This window comes from Salvelinus sp. IW2-2015, linkage group LG37 (assembly GCF_002910315.2).
Source record: "Salvelinus sp. IW2-2015 linkage group LG37, ASM291031v2, whole genome shotgun sequence".
Taxonomy (NCBI): domain Eukaryota; kingdom Metazoa; phylum Chordata; class Actinopteri; order Salmoniformes; family Salmonidae; genus Salvelinus; species Salvelinus sp. IW2-2015.
Genome location: NC_036876.1, coordinates 10180322 through 10194695, shown reverse-complemented (window position 1 = coordinate 10194695; position 14374 = coordinate 10180322). Strand labels below are relative to the sequence as shown.

At 42.9% G+C, this 14374-nt stretch overlaps 1 protein-coding gene across 5 annotated transcripts in view; it reads right to left on the bottom strand.

The window, feature by feature from the left end:
* Nucleotides 1-14374, bottom strand: part of mllt3 (MLLT3 super elongation complex subunit) — a 51912-nt gene that overhangs the window by 31565 nt on the left and 5973 nt on the right. For 4 of the 5 annotated variants that reach the window (XM_023982436.2, XM_023982439.2, XM_023982438.2 and 1 more), the window contains exons 1-2: nt 13474-13629; nt 12695-12875 (exon numbers count right to left, since the gene is read on the bottom strand). In XM_023982436.2, the coding sequence (XP_023838204.1) occupies nt 12695-12875; nt 13474-13485 (193 nt within the window). In that variant the 5' untranslated portion in view covers nt 13486-13629. Of the gene's footprint in view, nt 1-12694; nt 12876-13473; nt 13630-14374 lie in introns of those variants that run through there. The other variant, XM_023982440.2, reaches the window with a different exon arrangement.

The following is a 14374-nucleotide window of genomic DNA, read 5'->3' as shown; positions in this document are numbered from 1 at the left end:
GGCTCATTAATGAGGGCCTCACAGTGCAGCAAGTCTTGACTAAAATGTTCCAGCTTCAGTTAGATGCTGTAAAGTTAAAAAAAAGATTACAAAAATAAATACTAAAATGTTTTATGGCGAGCGTGAGTGGGGGATCAGGAGAGAAAGACCTGCCAACAGACAGCCCTTATAGACAATTCATCAATAAAGCACTTCCTCCGCCCTCCTTTCATTGACAAAACTAGGGGAGAGTGAGCATTTACGGCTCAGTTCCTGTTTTTCAGCGGCTGCTCCCCCCCTTCCATCTCTACCTCTTTCCCACTCCTTTCATGCCAGCAGCAGCGGCGGCAGGCAGCCTGCCGTTTCACGGCCCAGGCCCTTTGTGCTCCACCTATACAAGTAGGTATGATTTCTGCCGAGTCGTAAAACAATTACTGGCAAATTCCTACAGCTCTTTGATTTCTGGCCAGAAGCTGGGGGGGGGGCACATCCAGTGGCTGATGGTACCTCTGCTCTCCAGTNAGAGGCAGAGGGGGGCTTTGTCCAGTGCTGGGAACATCAAGGAACACTGGAGCTTTGTGACAGTGGTCTTTAGGAAACAGTAGAATGAACTGAAGGACCCAAGGTGCGCACACACGCGGCATAACTAGTGGCTAGCAACTGCTAATCTCTAAACGCCCTGTACCATTGACCGACCCCCTGTCTCTCCCTGATAAGAATAACGCCTCAACTACAAAACTTTCTTAAATTGTAAAAATGTATACACCCTCTTTAAAAAGTAAAAAAAAGGGGTTGAATGTCAAAAAAAAGGCATCAAAAGGCCAATATCCGGCTGGCAGGAGGGAAGAATGGATGTAATGCTGGCATGACTGTCTTGGGGTGACACTGAGGTAAAGCAGCAGTCAGAGGGCAGCAGGAGGAGAAGTGGGGGAAACCAAACCAAAATGAGCTTCTGGCAGAGGAGTGTTTGACAGACCTCCCAAATCATGAGGGGGAAATCAGGGGAGAGGAAAGAGTCACACTCTGCACATCTCCAATGGGCAATAATCAGTTTGAAGGCAGGGATGACATGTCAAGCCCCAGGGCTGGAGACACAATTATCTCAGCAGAGGTGTGCGGATCTGGTGTCCGCAAGCAGGAGTCTATTCTGGGCTCTACAATCAAACTCGTTGCTGGAAATCGACTTTGCGCTTACAACATTTATCATACCCACCAATGAATAATTAACGATAACAATGAGGAGGATACAAATACAATAAATAAATAATAGCGTTCAAGTGAAGCTTGTACAACTGCTAGTAAACACTGGCAGGGTCACGCACACATGCACCTTCACTCCCAATATCCAGACAAACGTCTCAACATTTACTTTTGACTGCAAACGGAACCATGCACATCTAGGCTAGCACAACACCTAACTGCATCAGAACGTACTACATTGCAGACAAAGACAATATTGCCATCAATATCACATTAGCGAAACCACAGCAAAGGGAGGAGAGGAATGGCACACTACATCTAAGACATGTTTAAGCCTGAGGAGATCTCGTGTATGGGTACTCCAGTGACTTGACTTGTGGTATGTGCACAGCCACAAAAATAATGATTAGGAAAGGCAGAGCGAGGATGGGGAAAGTAAAAAAAAAAAAAAAAAAAAAAAAAAAAAGGCTTCATGCTACAACTCCAGGAGCCCAGGCAAGACCCAGGGGCCAACATACTAAACCTGTCTCTTATACACATCTAGATGTGTATAAGAGACAGACATTAGAGAGAGGAGCGATGGCGGGGGCTTAAGATGTTAAGTGTCTTTGCGTCGCAAAAAAAAAAAGGCTTCATGCTACAACTCCAGGAGCCCAGGCAAGACCCAGGGGCCAACATACTGAGCCAATCATTAAGCTAAACCACCGCTATGGAGGGAATAGCGGCAGGCAGGCGCGTGCACACACACACACACCTTATTTAAACTGGTTATCGGAGAGCTTCTTACAGAAAAATAGGCCTTCACTGTGTCTCGACATAAAGATCCAGTAACGCTTCTCAACTCCCCCATTCCACCCCCGTAATGACGAAATGCCCTCCCATTAAAGGGACACGCTTTTCATGAAATATTACCCGCACATCCTAAGAGGTACCATCTCAAAACCAGATTAAAACACGCCAAATGGGGTGCTTAACGCCACAAAGCAGCATGTGCCATCGAAGCTGATTGCAAAAAATAGCCCATTCTCGGTTCCAGTCCAGAGCTAACTTCTTCAGGGTTGGTGCGCTCCGCCGAGACGACAGCGATGCCATTCGGCAGTGGCCGTCGCCACGGCAACACCTGAACGCCAGGGCCTAACTGCTGCCTATAATGAGGCGGCACTGTGACTTTACAGACTGTTGCATCATTAATTTTAATGTGTCGAGGAGAAGCAGCTTCCCCTCCTGGACTGAAACTGGAAATCAGTGCAGCTGTGGGGGAACGCAAGAGCAGAGTTACCGCTAAGTCTCCAGTTCACTTCCTATGCCCCACAACATTTTCTCTATCGCTTTTGAAAAGAGATATACGGTGGCCAGGTAAGTTAAAGCAACATGGAGTAAGGGTAGTTGAAACCCCCCAAACAATTAGAAAATGAGAAGCACTGTTACACAAATAAATAGGAATAGAGGATTAGATTTAAGATTTTAAACAACGCTCTGAGCCCGTTTTGCCCAATACCTTGTTAACGTCTCTGCCAGTGTGAACTATCAGTTTACCGGTCGTCAGCATCTTTTTACAGGGAAATATATTTTGCATGTGACACAAATGTGATCTGCTCAGCTCCGTAAAATCAATAGCTTCAAACTTCCCATAGAGCCAATGGTCATGATTTATTACGATCATGCCTTAAATGTTCGCTGAGGTTTTGAATTACGATTATGACTGTGGAGTCAAGGGAACAGGCCAGCTATTCCCACTGGCTTCAAGGCAGGTGTGAGAGCATCCTTACAGCACAGAGCATACACTGCATATGATGAGCAAGTGCTCATTTCATAACCTGAAATGACAGGCAAATAAAGAAAAGAAAAGAATCAAGTCAGCCCCCCTAAAAAAATTTTTTTAAATAAGAGGGGTGTATTGGTTATGCTTTGACAGGTGAAGCCCAAAGTAAAAATGGCCGACTAAACCATGTTCCAGTCCATTTATTTTGGGATGGGGGTCGGTCTCACCCCCCCCCCTTCCCTCCAGTCCTCCTCACAGGACTAAATATCAGGTTTCCAAGGCTACACAGCATGGCAGCCAATCATAGCCATTTTCTTCCGGTCTGTTTAAATGTCTTGCTGGCCATAAAACTACAAAATCGGAAGCTTTAAAATCAAGACAGAGCAGAATAGTGAAGAATGGGGACGGCAACTGACCACTACTGTCGTGACAAATGTTATCGTCATTTTATGGTCTTCATAATTCATATATAGCCTGCTTTATTCTAGATTTGTAAACATTTAGGATGGATAAAAAATGTAAACCATCCACAAGATATTTTTCTAAGCAAAGTGAGTGAAACTTCCCTGTCAAATGAGGAGAGGGCACCGGTGTGATCCACAACAGCTGCAGGACGGCTATATTAAAACAGTAAAGCCGGCGTTTAGCCGCCTCACAAGAAAAGAGGGAAGTGAGAAAGAGAGTAAGTGGGACCTTCAGAGCTACACATCCTTGGAAGGTGTGTGTGTGCACATCCCTCTCCCTCTCTGCAGGGGGCTAGCTGTCCCTTACAAGACCAGTATTAAAACTGTCAAACATGCTCGTCTATGCTAGGTTTGCCCTCAACTTCTTTGGCGTCGCCCATCAGAGACCCAACGCTGATCAAAGGTACCAGAGAGGGGTAGGGGTAACCTCCCGTGATACAAAATAATAAGCCTGATTGTTTACCTGACAACGGCATCATACATTTCAGCCAAGCTGAAGACTGGTTGTGGAGGGCTTTTGTACCCAACAGAAGAGCACAGAGAGCGCGTTGATGTCACACTGCTCCTGAAGAGTAAAATGTAGCCTACCTTTTTATTGTTTATTTTAGGTGTACCATCAGAACACCAGTCATTTACCCGTTAGAGGAGCCAACACAGAGTTTTAGAATAAAAACGTGTGAGGCAGTAGATTGCAAACCAGGATACAGCTTGAACTTGCTAAGGAAGGTTTCAGGCTAAGAGGAGAGTGCCCAATTGGTCAAATTGAGTGATAAGCTGCAAATACATCATCCTTGCAAACAGGATCCAAGGCTGAAAGCATTTAAAAGCCATTGCCTAGCCTGAAAACCATGACCTTGCCTAAAAAGAGAACCCAATGTCACTGTTGGCAACACCACGTTTTGATGTCAGCGCACTCTCTCACGAGGGTAACCTATTAACGAACCACCATACCCAAAAAGGTGGCAACACTGCCCACCCCCAAAACAATTTCAAATACCTAAAAAAAATATTTAATTTCACCCAATTTATTGTGCCTACGTTTTATACAAAACACTTCGAGCTCAGGAAGTACTTAGGCTGGCAATTTGTTACCATGTGAAAACACTGAAGTACCATACTACCGATGTTCCCTCTAAGCTGCGCGTGTGCGTGGCCCTTGCGCAGAAGAAATATGAGCCTGTGCGAGATTGTAGAAAGTTGAGTGAAGTTCAGTTCCCCCATTTAGGTAACACTATTGACGTGTAGCTCTACTGTGGGAATTGTGATTGAATCAACACAATATTAGCCACTTTCAATGTAATATACCGAAACAAAATAAACTATGCAAGATTTAGTATGCAAAACTGTGCAAGATATTTTCTTACAGGCAGAGTGTATTGGAGTAGGATTCTATTGCATTGACAGGCATGACTCAGGCCAGTACTCTACACAGACTGGTGGCCCATAACCAATCAGAGCTGCAGTAGGCCTATATGCAAATAGACCATATATGGATCTATGCCATTCACTTTGAACTGGACTGTGTTTAGGCTACAGCGGCCTGGAGTAGATGCACTTGCTTTGAGATCAAAGCGAGAGCTGCATGTAGCAACGTTTGCACATTTGTTCATATTCTTTGCTAGTCTGTGAGTTATCAGCCCAGTTATAGCTAATTTCTAGTCAACAATGGGGACGGGGGGAGATTGCGTCTTACAAGAGCACAAGATGTGTGCACTTCTAGCCATCTTTGAAAAGCGAGTCAGGTAGGCCTTTTATGCCTTAAAGGGGCAGTGTTGTATTTTAAGACGGTCTTGAATAAGCTAAGTAACCAATAGACAGAGCGTAGCATAATTTGTCTGATTGTCTCTAATAATGTTATACTAATAATGAATTTTATTTTGTAAAGTGGTTTCTTGCAAACATTGTCAGCCGCCTCGTCTGAAGGACCAGTGGATAAACAGGTTAATGTCAAACCCTGCATGTTTGTTTTTTTAAGTCTCATGGAACGTAGGAGTTGAACACCACACATTGGCTGATACTGTAGGCTGAATGATAGAACAGCTATTACCATGTTAAAATATTATGGGGATGTATTTCCGCCATCATATTTGATGTTAAAACTAAGCCAAATCAAGTAGACCCTCAGTGTTCACAGTAAACACACACCGGAATTAGAGGGAACATTGCATACTACCATCACCTCCTAGGGACTGGGGTAAGATCTCATGGCATGTGTCATATCAGGGGATTTAAACGAAAAGGATTTAAAAGGAAGTATCTTCCTGCTGGGTTTTTGGAACATCTAGCCAAGCACATCATTTATCAATAAAGGGGAGGGGGGGGGGGGGGGACTAGAGCGAACCCTAATTTTACTCACCGCTTGTCAAAGGGCTTCTTCAGAACATACACTACATTGCCAGAAGTATGAGGTCACCTGCTCAAACATCTCATTCCAAAATCATGGGCATTAATATGGAGTTTGTCCCCCCTTTGCTGCAATAACAGTCTCCACTCTTCTGGGAAGGCTTTCCACTAGATGTCGGAATATTGCTGCAGGGACTAGCTTCCATTCAGCCACAAGAGCATTAGTGAGGTCGGGCACTGATGTTGGGCAATTTGACTGCGACCCATGCCTATGTTCCAATTCATCCCAAAATGGGGTAGGTTTGAGGTCAGGGCTCTGAGCAGGACTGTCAAGTTCTTCCACACCGTTCGACAAACCATTTCTGTTTCGACCTCGCTTTGTGCACGGGGGCATTATCATACTGAAACAGAAAACGGCCTTCCCCAAACTGTTGTCACAAAGTTGGAAGCACAGAATCGTCTAGAATGTCATCGTATGCTGTAGCGTTAAGATTTCCCTTCACTGGAGCTAAGGTGCCTAGCCCAAACCATGAAAAACAGCCCCTGACCATTATTTCTCCTCCACCAAACTTGACAGTTGGCACTATGCATTGGGGCAGGTAACGTTCTCCTGGCATCCGCCAAACCCAGATTTGTCCGTCGGACTACCAGATGGTGATGCATGATTCCGCACTCCAGAGTCCACTCCAGCCAACACATGGTTATCTTAGGCTTGTGTGTGGCTGCTCGTTCACGGAAACCCAATTAATGAAGCTCCCGACGAACAGTTCTAACGTTGCTTCCAGAGGCAGTTTGGAACTTGGTTGCAACACTCGCTACCGAGGACAGACGACTCTTACAAGCTATGTGCTTCAGCACTCGGCGATCCCATTCTGCGAGCTTGTGTGGCTTACCACTTCACGACTGAGCTGTTGCTCCTAGACTTTTCCCACTTCAAAATAACAGCACTTACAGTTGCTCTAGCAGGGCAGAAATCTGACCAACTGACTTGTTGGAAAAGTGGTATCCTATAACGGTGCCACGTTGAAAGTCACTGAGCTCTTCAGTATGGGCCATTCTATTTATTGCATGGCTGTATGCTCGATTTAATACACCTATCAGCAACGGATGTGGCTGAAATAGCCAAATCCATTAAATTTGATGGTGTCCACATACTTTTAGCGTACATCTCAAGCAGCTCCGTGTCCAAATCAGAAACGCTAGTTTGATTTATGTTTAATGCTATGGGGAATTAAACATAGTGGGGGAGGATTTCAACACACTGTCAGACAGACAGGCACACACACACCTCAGCTGTTCTCATGAGCACATCTTTAGGTCTGTCATTTATGCAATGAATCAGGAATACTGGGTGATAAATGTACTTTTGCTAACCACATCAAACTCTGAGTCAGGTGTTCCCACGAATGAAGAGATCCGTTTCAAATGCCCCAAGAATTCCCTGCACGCATTGAAAACATGCGAGCAGCACTTTGGAACGTCAAGTACAAGCGATACTTTGTATAATAGCACTTGCCTTGACCACCTCTCCTTCATTTGCCTAACACAGTATAGATTTATGCTTGTTGAAATGGCTTCTTGTTTACGCGCATGTAAACACACAGATTTTCCAGTTTATTGAAAGAAGACTGATTTGCTCAATGACATAGCAGTAAACTGATGGACAAGGTAGATTCATAACCAAATACATCATGCTATGCAGTGCACTATACATACACTTCTATTTCACCCACTTGAATACTCGCCACAATGTTCAAATGAAGCTCTCTAGCGCAGATATTGCTCAATTTAACAAATCAAACAGTACATAACATTGGTGTAATGAATAAAGAAATAACTTTACGTTTAACAGCAACTGTCTTTTTTTTTATTTATTCAAAACTGAAGTAGAAGGCAACTTACAATTTACATTTACATTTAAGTCATTTATTCATTGTTTATGCATTTTTTTCTTGCAAGACCAAGAGGCTAGTTACTTTCTTATCAAAGCCATACTTGAGTTGTGATGATTTACAACATCCAATCCACTGAGTCAGGTTATAACATTTGCACCCGTAATCCAGCATTCAGAGACAGTATTCTCTCAGTAAAAGAGAAAGCTTTTCTCTTGAACTGATCTCAACCTCAATCCCTGGCTCTAGTCTAGCAGGCTGTTTTGTCTCTTTGCAACACAAAGAGCAGACTCAAAAGCAGCCTTTGGTGGATTGCAGGGGTGGGGGGGGGGTTACAATCAACCATGTACGACAGACTGTAGCCTACCTGCACCAGTGAACAGGGACCAAGCATATGCAACACCAATGAAAACATCCTTATGGTGGCTGACTGGTTCTATGGCTGTCTTGTGTTCAAGTCTACCAGCATTTTAATGAATATCGTAATAGGCTGTTGTCATTCATTCAGTCAAAACTGTGAGAATACTAGTGACATTTTTGAATTTTAGGAATAGGAGTCACAATAAGAGCACTGTAGGCTTCTACTATAGGTATTGGTAACATGAAAGCACACAATTACCTGCTGTCAATGGAAATATTTGAACACTTACAGGTGATGTTGGTAAATGCACAATGACCATGTTGTGAATTGTGCTAACACCCTGGCCAAAGTAATAAGCATGTGAGGTGTATCAGAAGGCTGTCTAGTCCAACTGCCCATGCAACAAGTTTCCACTGTGTGTGAAACCAGAAAACACTGGCAGGTCATATTTAACATACAAATGGCCACAGTCAAGTCAGTAATACCCAACAAACCAGAATATTTATATTATAAAAAGAGGTGTAAGCGCCAAAGTATAAGAACTTCAACAAAGAATTTACATAGTAAAAGAGCCTACTGAGGTGCAACAGAAACCCTATAAGCACATTTATTCTATAAGACCCATTCTGTACTTTGCCTAATGCATATTTTTCTTGATGCAATGACTGTTCTTCATAAACATACTGTTGAGAGAAGGCCGGGTATTAGTGTTAAAGGAGAGTAAATACTTTTTTTGTTGTTGGTTGAACTACAGCATGATCTTACAACTGTTCCCAATAAACGACGAATGTTCCCCGGCAATCTGAGTCGCGTGTAATTACAATATGACAGGGTCTCTCCAAGGCACCGACTTTGGCACGTTTCCCAGCACTTGTCATGCCAAAGAACACTCAAACACACCAGCAGGAAAGGGGGGGTAAAAATCCCAAACCAACAAATACTATAATTGATCCCTTCCAGCCGTGCCAGACACTTAAACAACCACTATGCTCTCCACTGTTTGAACAAACCTTCTTCTGTTTACCATCGCCAAATACACTGGGTAGCGGTCACATTTTGCCTTTCTAGTTTAGGTTAACTTGGGGGAAACCGTCCGCCTTATGGGAAATGTATATTTTCTAAGGAAAGAAAAGCACATTTTTGGTAAGATTTAGATATGTGCATACTGGCCATCCTTAGGCAAATACATTTTGAAGGGGTGGGGTTATTCAATAAATAAATACAATTGTGTAATTTACAGATGATTTGGATTGCCCTGGGGGCATTTTGGCCAAATCGACCATTAAGTAATTGTACTACTTTATTAAAAACGGGTTAAATAAAATCTGAACAACTGGATTATTTATCTTTAGGCTCCCCTAATGGTATATTGTGTGTGTGAGATACAGACACTGAACAAAAATGTTAAAAGCAACATGTCAGGTGTTGGTCCCATGAGCTAAAATTTTTAAAAAAGATGTCCGAAATTTTCAATGTGAAAAAAAGCTTCTTTCACTCAAATTTTGTGCACACATTTCTGAACAACCCTGTTAGTTAGCATTTTGCCAAGAGCCACCTGACATGTGTGGCATATCAAGATGATTCAACAGCATGATCACTACACAAGTGTACGTTGTGCTAGGACAAATGGCCACTAAAATGTGCAGTTTCGTCACAACATAATGCCACATGTCTCAAGTTGAGGGAGCGTGCTATTGGCATGCTGACTGCAGGAATGTCCACCAGAGCAGTTGCCAGTGAATTGAATGTTCATTGCTCTACCATAAGCCACCAACATCATTTTAGAGAATTTGGCAGTACGTCCAACCTGCCTCACAACCGCAGACCACAGCATACCACCCTGCATACCACTGCTGGCTTGCTTCTGAAGCTAAGCAGGGTTGGTCCTGGTCAGTCCCTGGATGGGAGACCAGATGCTGCTGGAAGTGGTGTTGGAGGGCCAGTAGGAGGCACTCTTTCCTCTGGTCTAAACAAAGATCCCAATGCCCCAGGGCAGTGATTGGGGACACTGCTCTGTGTAGGGTGCCGTCTTTCGGATGGGACGTTAAACGGGTGTCCTGACTCTCTGAGGTCATTAAAGATCCCATGGCACTTATCGTAAGAGTAGGGGTGTTAACCCCGGTGTCCTGGCTAAATTCCCAATCTGGCCCTCAACCATCACGGTCACCTAATAATCCCCAGTTTACAATTGGCTCATTCATCCCCCTCCTCTCCCCTGTAACTATTCCCCAGGTCGTTGCTGCAAATGAGAACGTGTTCTCAGTCAACTTACCTGGTAAAATAACGGTAAAATAAAATAAAATAAATAAATGTAAATGTAACCAGGACCTCCACATCCGGCTTCCTCGCACAGCCATTGAAGAGGAGTGGGACAACATTCTGCATTCAACAGCCTGATCAACTCTATGTGAAGTAGATGTGTTGCGCTGCATGAGACCGACGGTGGTCATGCCAGATACTGACTGGTTTTCTGATCCACACCCTTTTTTTTTAAGGCGTCTGTGACCAACAGATGCATATGTGAAATCCATAGATTATGGCCTAATTTATTTAAATGGACTGATTTCCTTATATGAACTCTAACTCCGTAAAATCTTTGAAATTGTTGCCTTTATATTTTTGTTCAATAAATAGGTACCAGTCAAAAGTTGACAGACCTACTCATTCAAGGGTTTCTTTATTTTTACTATTTCTACATTTTCTGTAGAATAGTGAAGACATCAAAACTATAAAATAACACATATGGAATCATGTAGTAAGTTCTGAAGTGTTAAACAATTCAAAATATATATTTTAGATTCTTCAAAGTAGCCACCCTTTGCCTTAATGACAGCTTTACACACCCTTGGCAGTCTCTCAACCAGCTTCATGAGGAATGCTTTTCCCAATAGTCTTGAAGGAGTTTCCACACCTGCTGAGCACTCCATCACTCTCCTTGGTCAAATAGCCCTTACACAGCCTGGAAGTGTGATGAGTCATTGTCCTGTTGAAAAACAAATTATAGTCCCACTAAGCACAAACCAGATGGGATGGCGTGTCGCTGCAGAATGCTGTGGTAGCCATAAAGGTTAAGAGTGCCTTGAATTCTAAATAAATCACAGACAGTGTCATCAGCAAAGCACCCCCTTACACCATCACACCTCCTCCATGCTTCACGGTGGGGACCACACATGCGGAGATCATCCGTTCACCTACTCTGCATCTCACAAAGACACAGCGACTGGAAATATGAATCTCAAATTTGGACTCATCAGACAGATTTCCACCGGTCTAATGTCCATTGCTAGTGTTTCTTGGCCCAAGCAAGTCTCTTCTTATTGGTGTCCTTTGGTAGTGGTTTCTTTGCAGCAATTCAACCACGAAGGCCTGATTCACAGTCTCCTCTGAACAGTCGATGTTGAGATGTGTCTGTTACTTGAACTGTGAAGCATTTATTTGGGCTGCAATCTGAGGTGCAGTTAACTAATGAATTTATCCTCTGCAGCAGAGGTAACTCTGGGTCTTCCTTTCCTGTGGCGGTCCTCACGAGAGCCAGTTTAATCTTAGCGCTTGAGTTTCTTTTGCAACTGCACTTAAAGAAACTTTCAAAGTTCTTGACATTTTCTGGATTGACTGACCTTCACGTCTGAAAGTAATGGACTGTCGTTTCTCTTTGCATAGTTGAGTTGTTCTTGCCATAATATGGACTCGGACTTTTACTAATGAACAAGGCACACCTGTTAATTGAAACGCATTTCAAGTGACTACCTCATGAAGCTGGTTGAGAGAATGCCAAAAGTGTGCAAAGCGGTCATCAAGTCAAAGGGGGGCTAGTTTTAAGAATGTTTAATATAAAACATATTTGGATTTGTTTAACACTTTTTTGGTTACTACATGATTCCATATATGTTATTTCATAGTTGTGAGGTCTTCACTCTTATTCTGCAATGTAGAAAATAGTAAAAATAAAAGAAAAACCCTAGAGTGAGTAGGTGTGTCCAAACTTTTGCCTGGTACTGTATATTTTTGTAAATGACCCAATATTTGACCAATGTAACTCAAAATCGTTTTGTTGGAGTGATTTAAAAAAGTTGAGACGAAAGATTACATTTTTAGGGAAACTTTTCCAGGGAAAGTGTTGGGGGGAAAGAAATTTGCGACAAAGTCGTTTCTGAGAATTCCCACAAGGGGGGCGTTTAAACCCAAGTTACCCTCCATGGATCAGCTATTGAAAACAAAGCCACCTAGACACGTTATGGTTTGCAGAATACTCACATTATTTTGGGTTGCCCAATCATTCATAGCCTGCAGCAGGTGGGGCGGAATTTGCCTCTTCTAATAAAAAAATCATATTGCTTTCATCTAACCTCAGGTTGTTTTAAACTCTAAAATGAATCAATATGTTGGTATTCAATTCTCCAACTGCGCATCCAATAAATTACGTATGCGCTATAGGTGGGCATGTTCAAATGAATTAAGCAAGTTTCGGGAGTAGAAATTCCAATATTTTCAAATGACAAACTCTGCAAAGTGAAGGCTATAACAAAACAGCGTGGGTTTTTTTTCTACCAAGAAAGTTCGTGCACACAAACCAACCCATATAGTCTTTGTCTGGAGTTGTAGGGTTTGCTTTGCAATCAAGCAGTCTATTCTTCTATGACAGTAAAACTATCCAAAACAATCTAATAAAAATGAGGGTAAATTATAATCCTACCTCTTTTTGGTCTTGGGAAGCTTTCGTGCAGATGAAAAACAACTTTTTCCACAAAGTGCTGAATGTTGCTGTGCTCTGGTCCTCGGACAAACACCATCCAGTCGTGCGTAAAGCCTTCCACCGTGGGTTTCTTTCTGACCTGGGCACGATGTCCAAGTTCTAGTTTCACCTGAACAGCACCCTGTAACATCCAATATCATATCACATATTGTTGCTAATATGGACTGGCACCATGGCAAAACGATGGTCTCAATAGGCACACACGCAATGCGTGGAATAAATCAATTAAAACACTCACGTTGCAGAATAACACATTTCGATTTGATATAGGCCTACTCAAAATCCCATACACACTATCCGGCATAGTATTTCAGCAAAGAAAGCATCGGGTCTAGAAAGCATAGCCTGCCCTATATTGATGTTCATTTAAGTAGCTTTGGCTACCGTAGTCTATACGCTACAAACTGCAAGTCATTTTGAAAAACGCCGAAAAACTATTAAAAGTGTAATTTACCAGGGTAGACTTTTTTCATTATTTTACTATCCAAGCATCACTTTCGCACTAATGCTCCTATACACGAGATATGCGGCATTCTATATGCGCTTCCCAGCTCAACTAGTTCTAACCAAGAGCTATCTGTGTTTCTACTGTACTTCGATAGAAATATGGCTGGAAATCTTCTGCTCAGACGCGCCGGGCAATTCCGCCTTCTTCTAGCAAAGAAAACAATACCGTGCAACACACCCTTGCTAAGCATGGTCGCAAGCAGTGTACTCACCGATGTGGCCATTCTCGAGGCCGCGTTCTACCGCTATTTCATGGAGAATTTGTTTTAAATGAGAAGATAGAGAAGTGCATATGGCTGATGGCGGACATGGTCTCTCCTAATTGAACTCAACCCCGAGTTTCAAAGGCTGAGGAGCAAAATAAGACGCATGCGCTGTTTTGTGCACTGACAAGAGCCGCAGACGAGCAGCGGGAAAGCGAACCAATGAGACAGCGCACACGCGCAGACAACCAATGCATGGGCTATAGTAAATCCACCTCACAATTTACCCACACAGGCAAGTGGCTTTCAAACCATTGATGTGTACACATAGTGACCCAGCATGAACAGTCAAAACATAAATTTGCTCTCTTACAACAGCGTTGACTGGAGCACTTGATACTGTAACATAACATTATCCAATATATCAAACACAGCCTACACTCTGCTATTAGATATTTTTTTAATCCTCTATTAGCCTACAATTGTATGTCAATATACTCAAACAATATACTCAAAAATATACTTTCCGCAAATGGTCATTGAATCCACATAATCATTCATACACCATCCATATCAAAACAAACAACATATTATGAGGCCCAAAATAGATAACTATTCATATGTTTTTTTTAGTCCAACATCTCATGTTCCTTGAACATAGCCAGCCCATAATGACACCCAAGTATGCTTGATCTGGTAATGTGGTCCAGAGGCTCCATATGGCGGGTGTGACGCACTTGCGGAGCCTCGGTTGGCTTGCGGAGGCCAAATCAAGCGCCGTACCACATCGCTGCGCCTCCCAACTTTTGTAACAATGTGGAGGGCTCGGTATAGCGGCATATAACTGGTGGGGGCGGTATGTCCTGTATAAACACGAACACACTTTATTGACAACTTCCTTCACAACAGC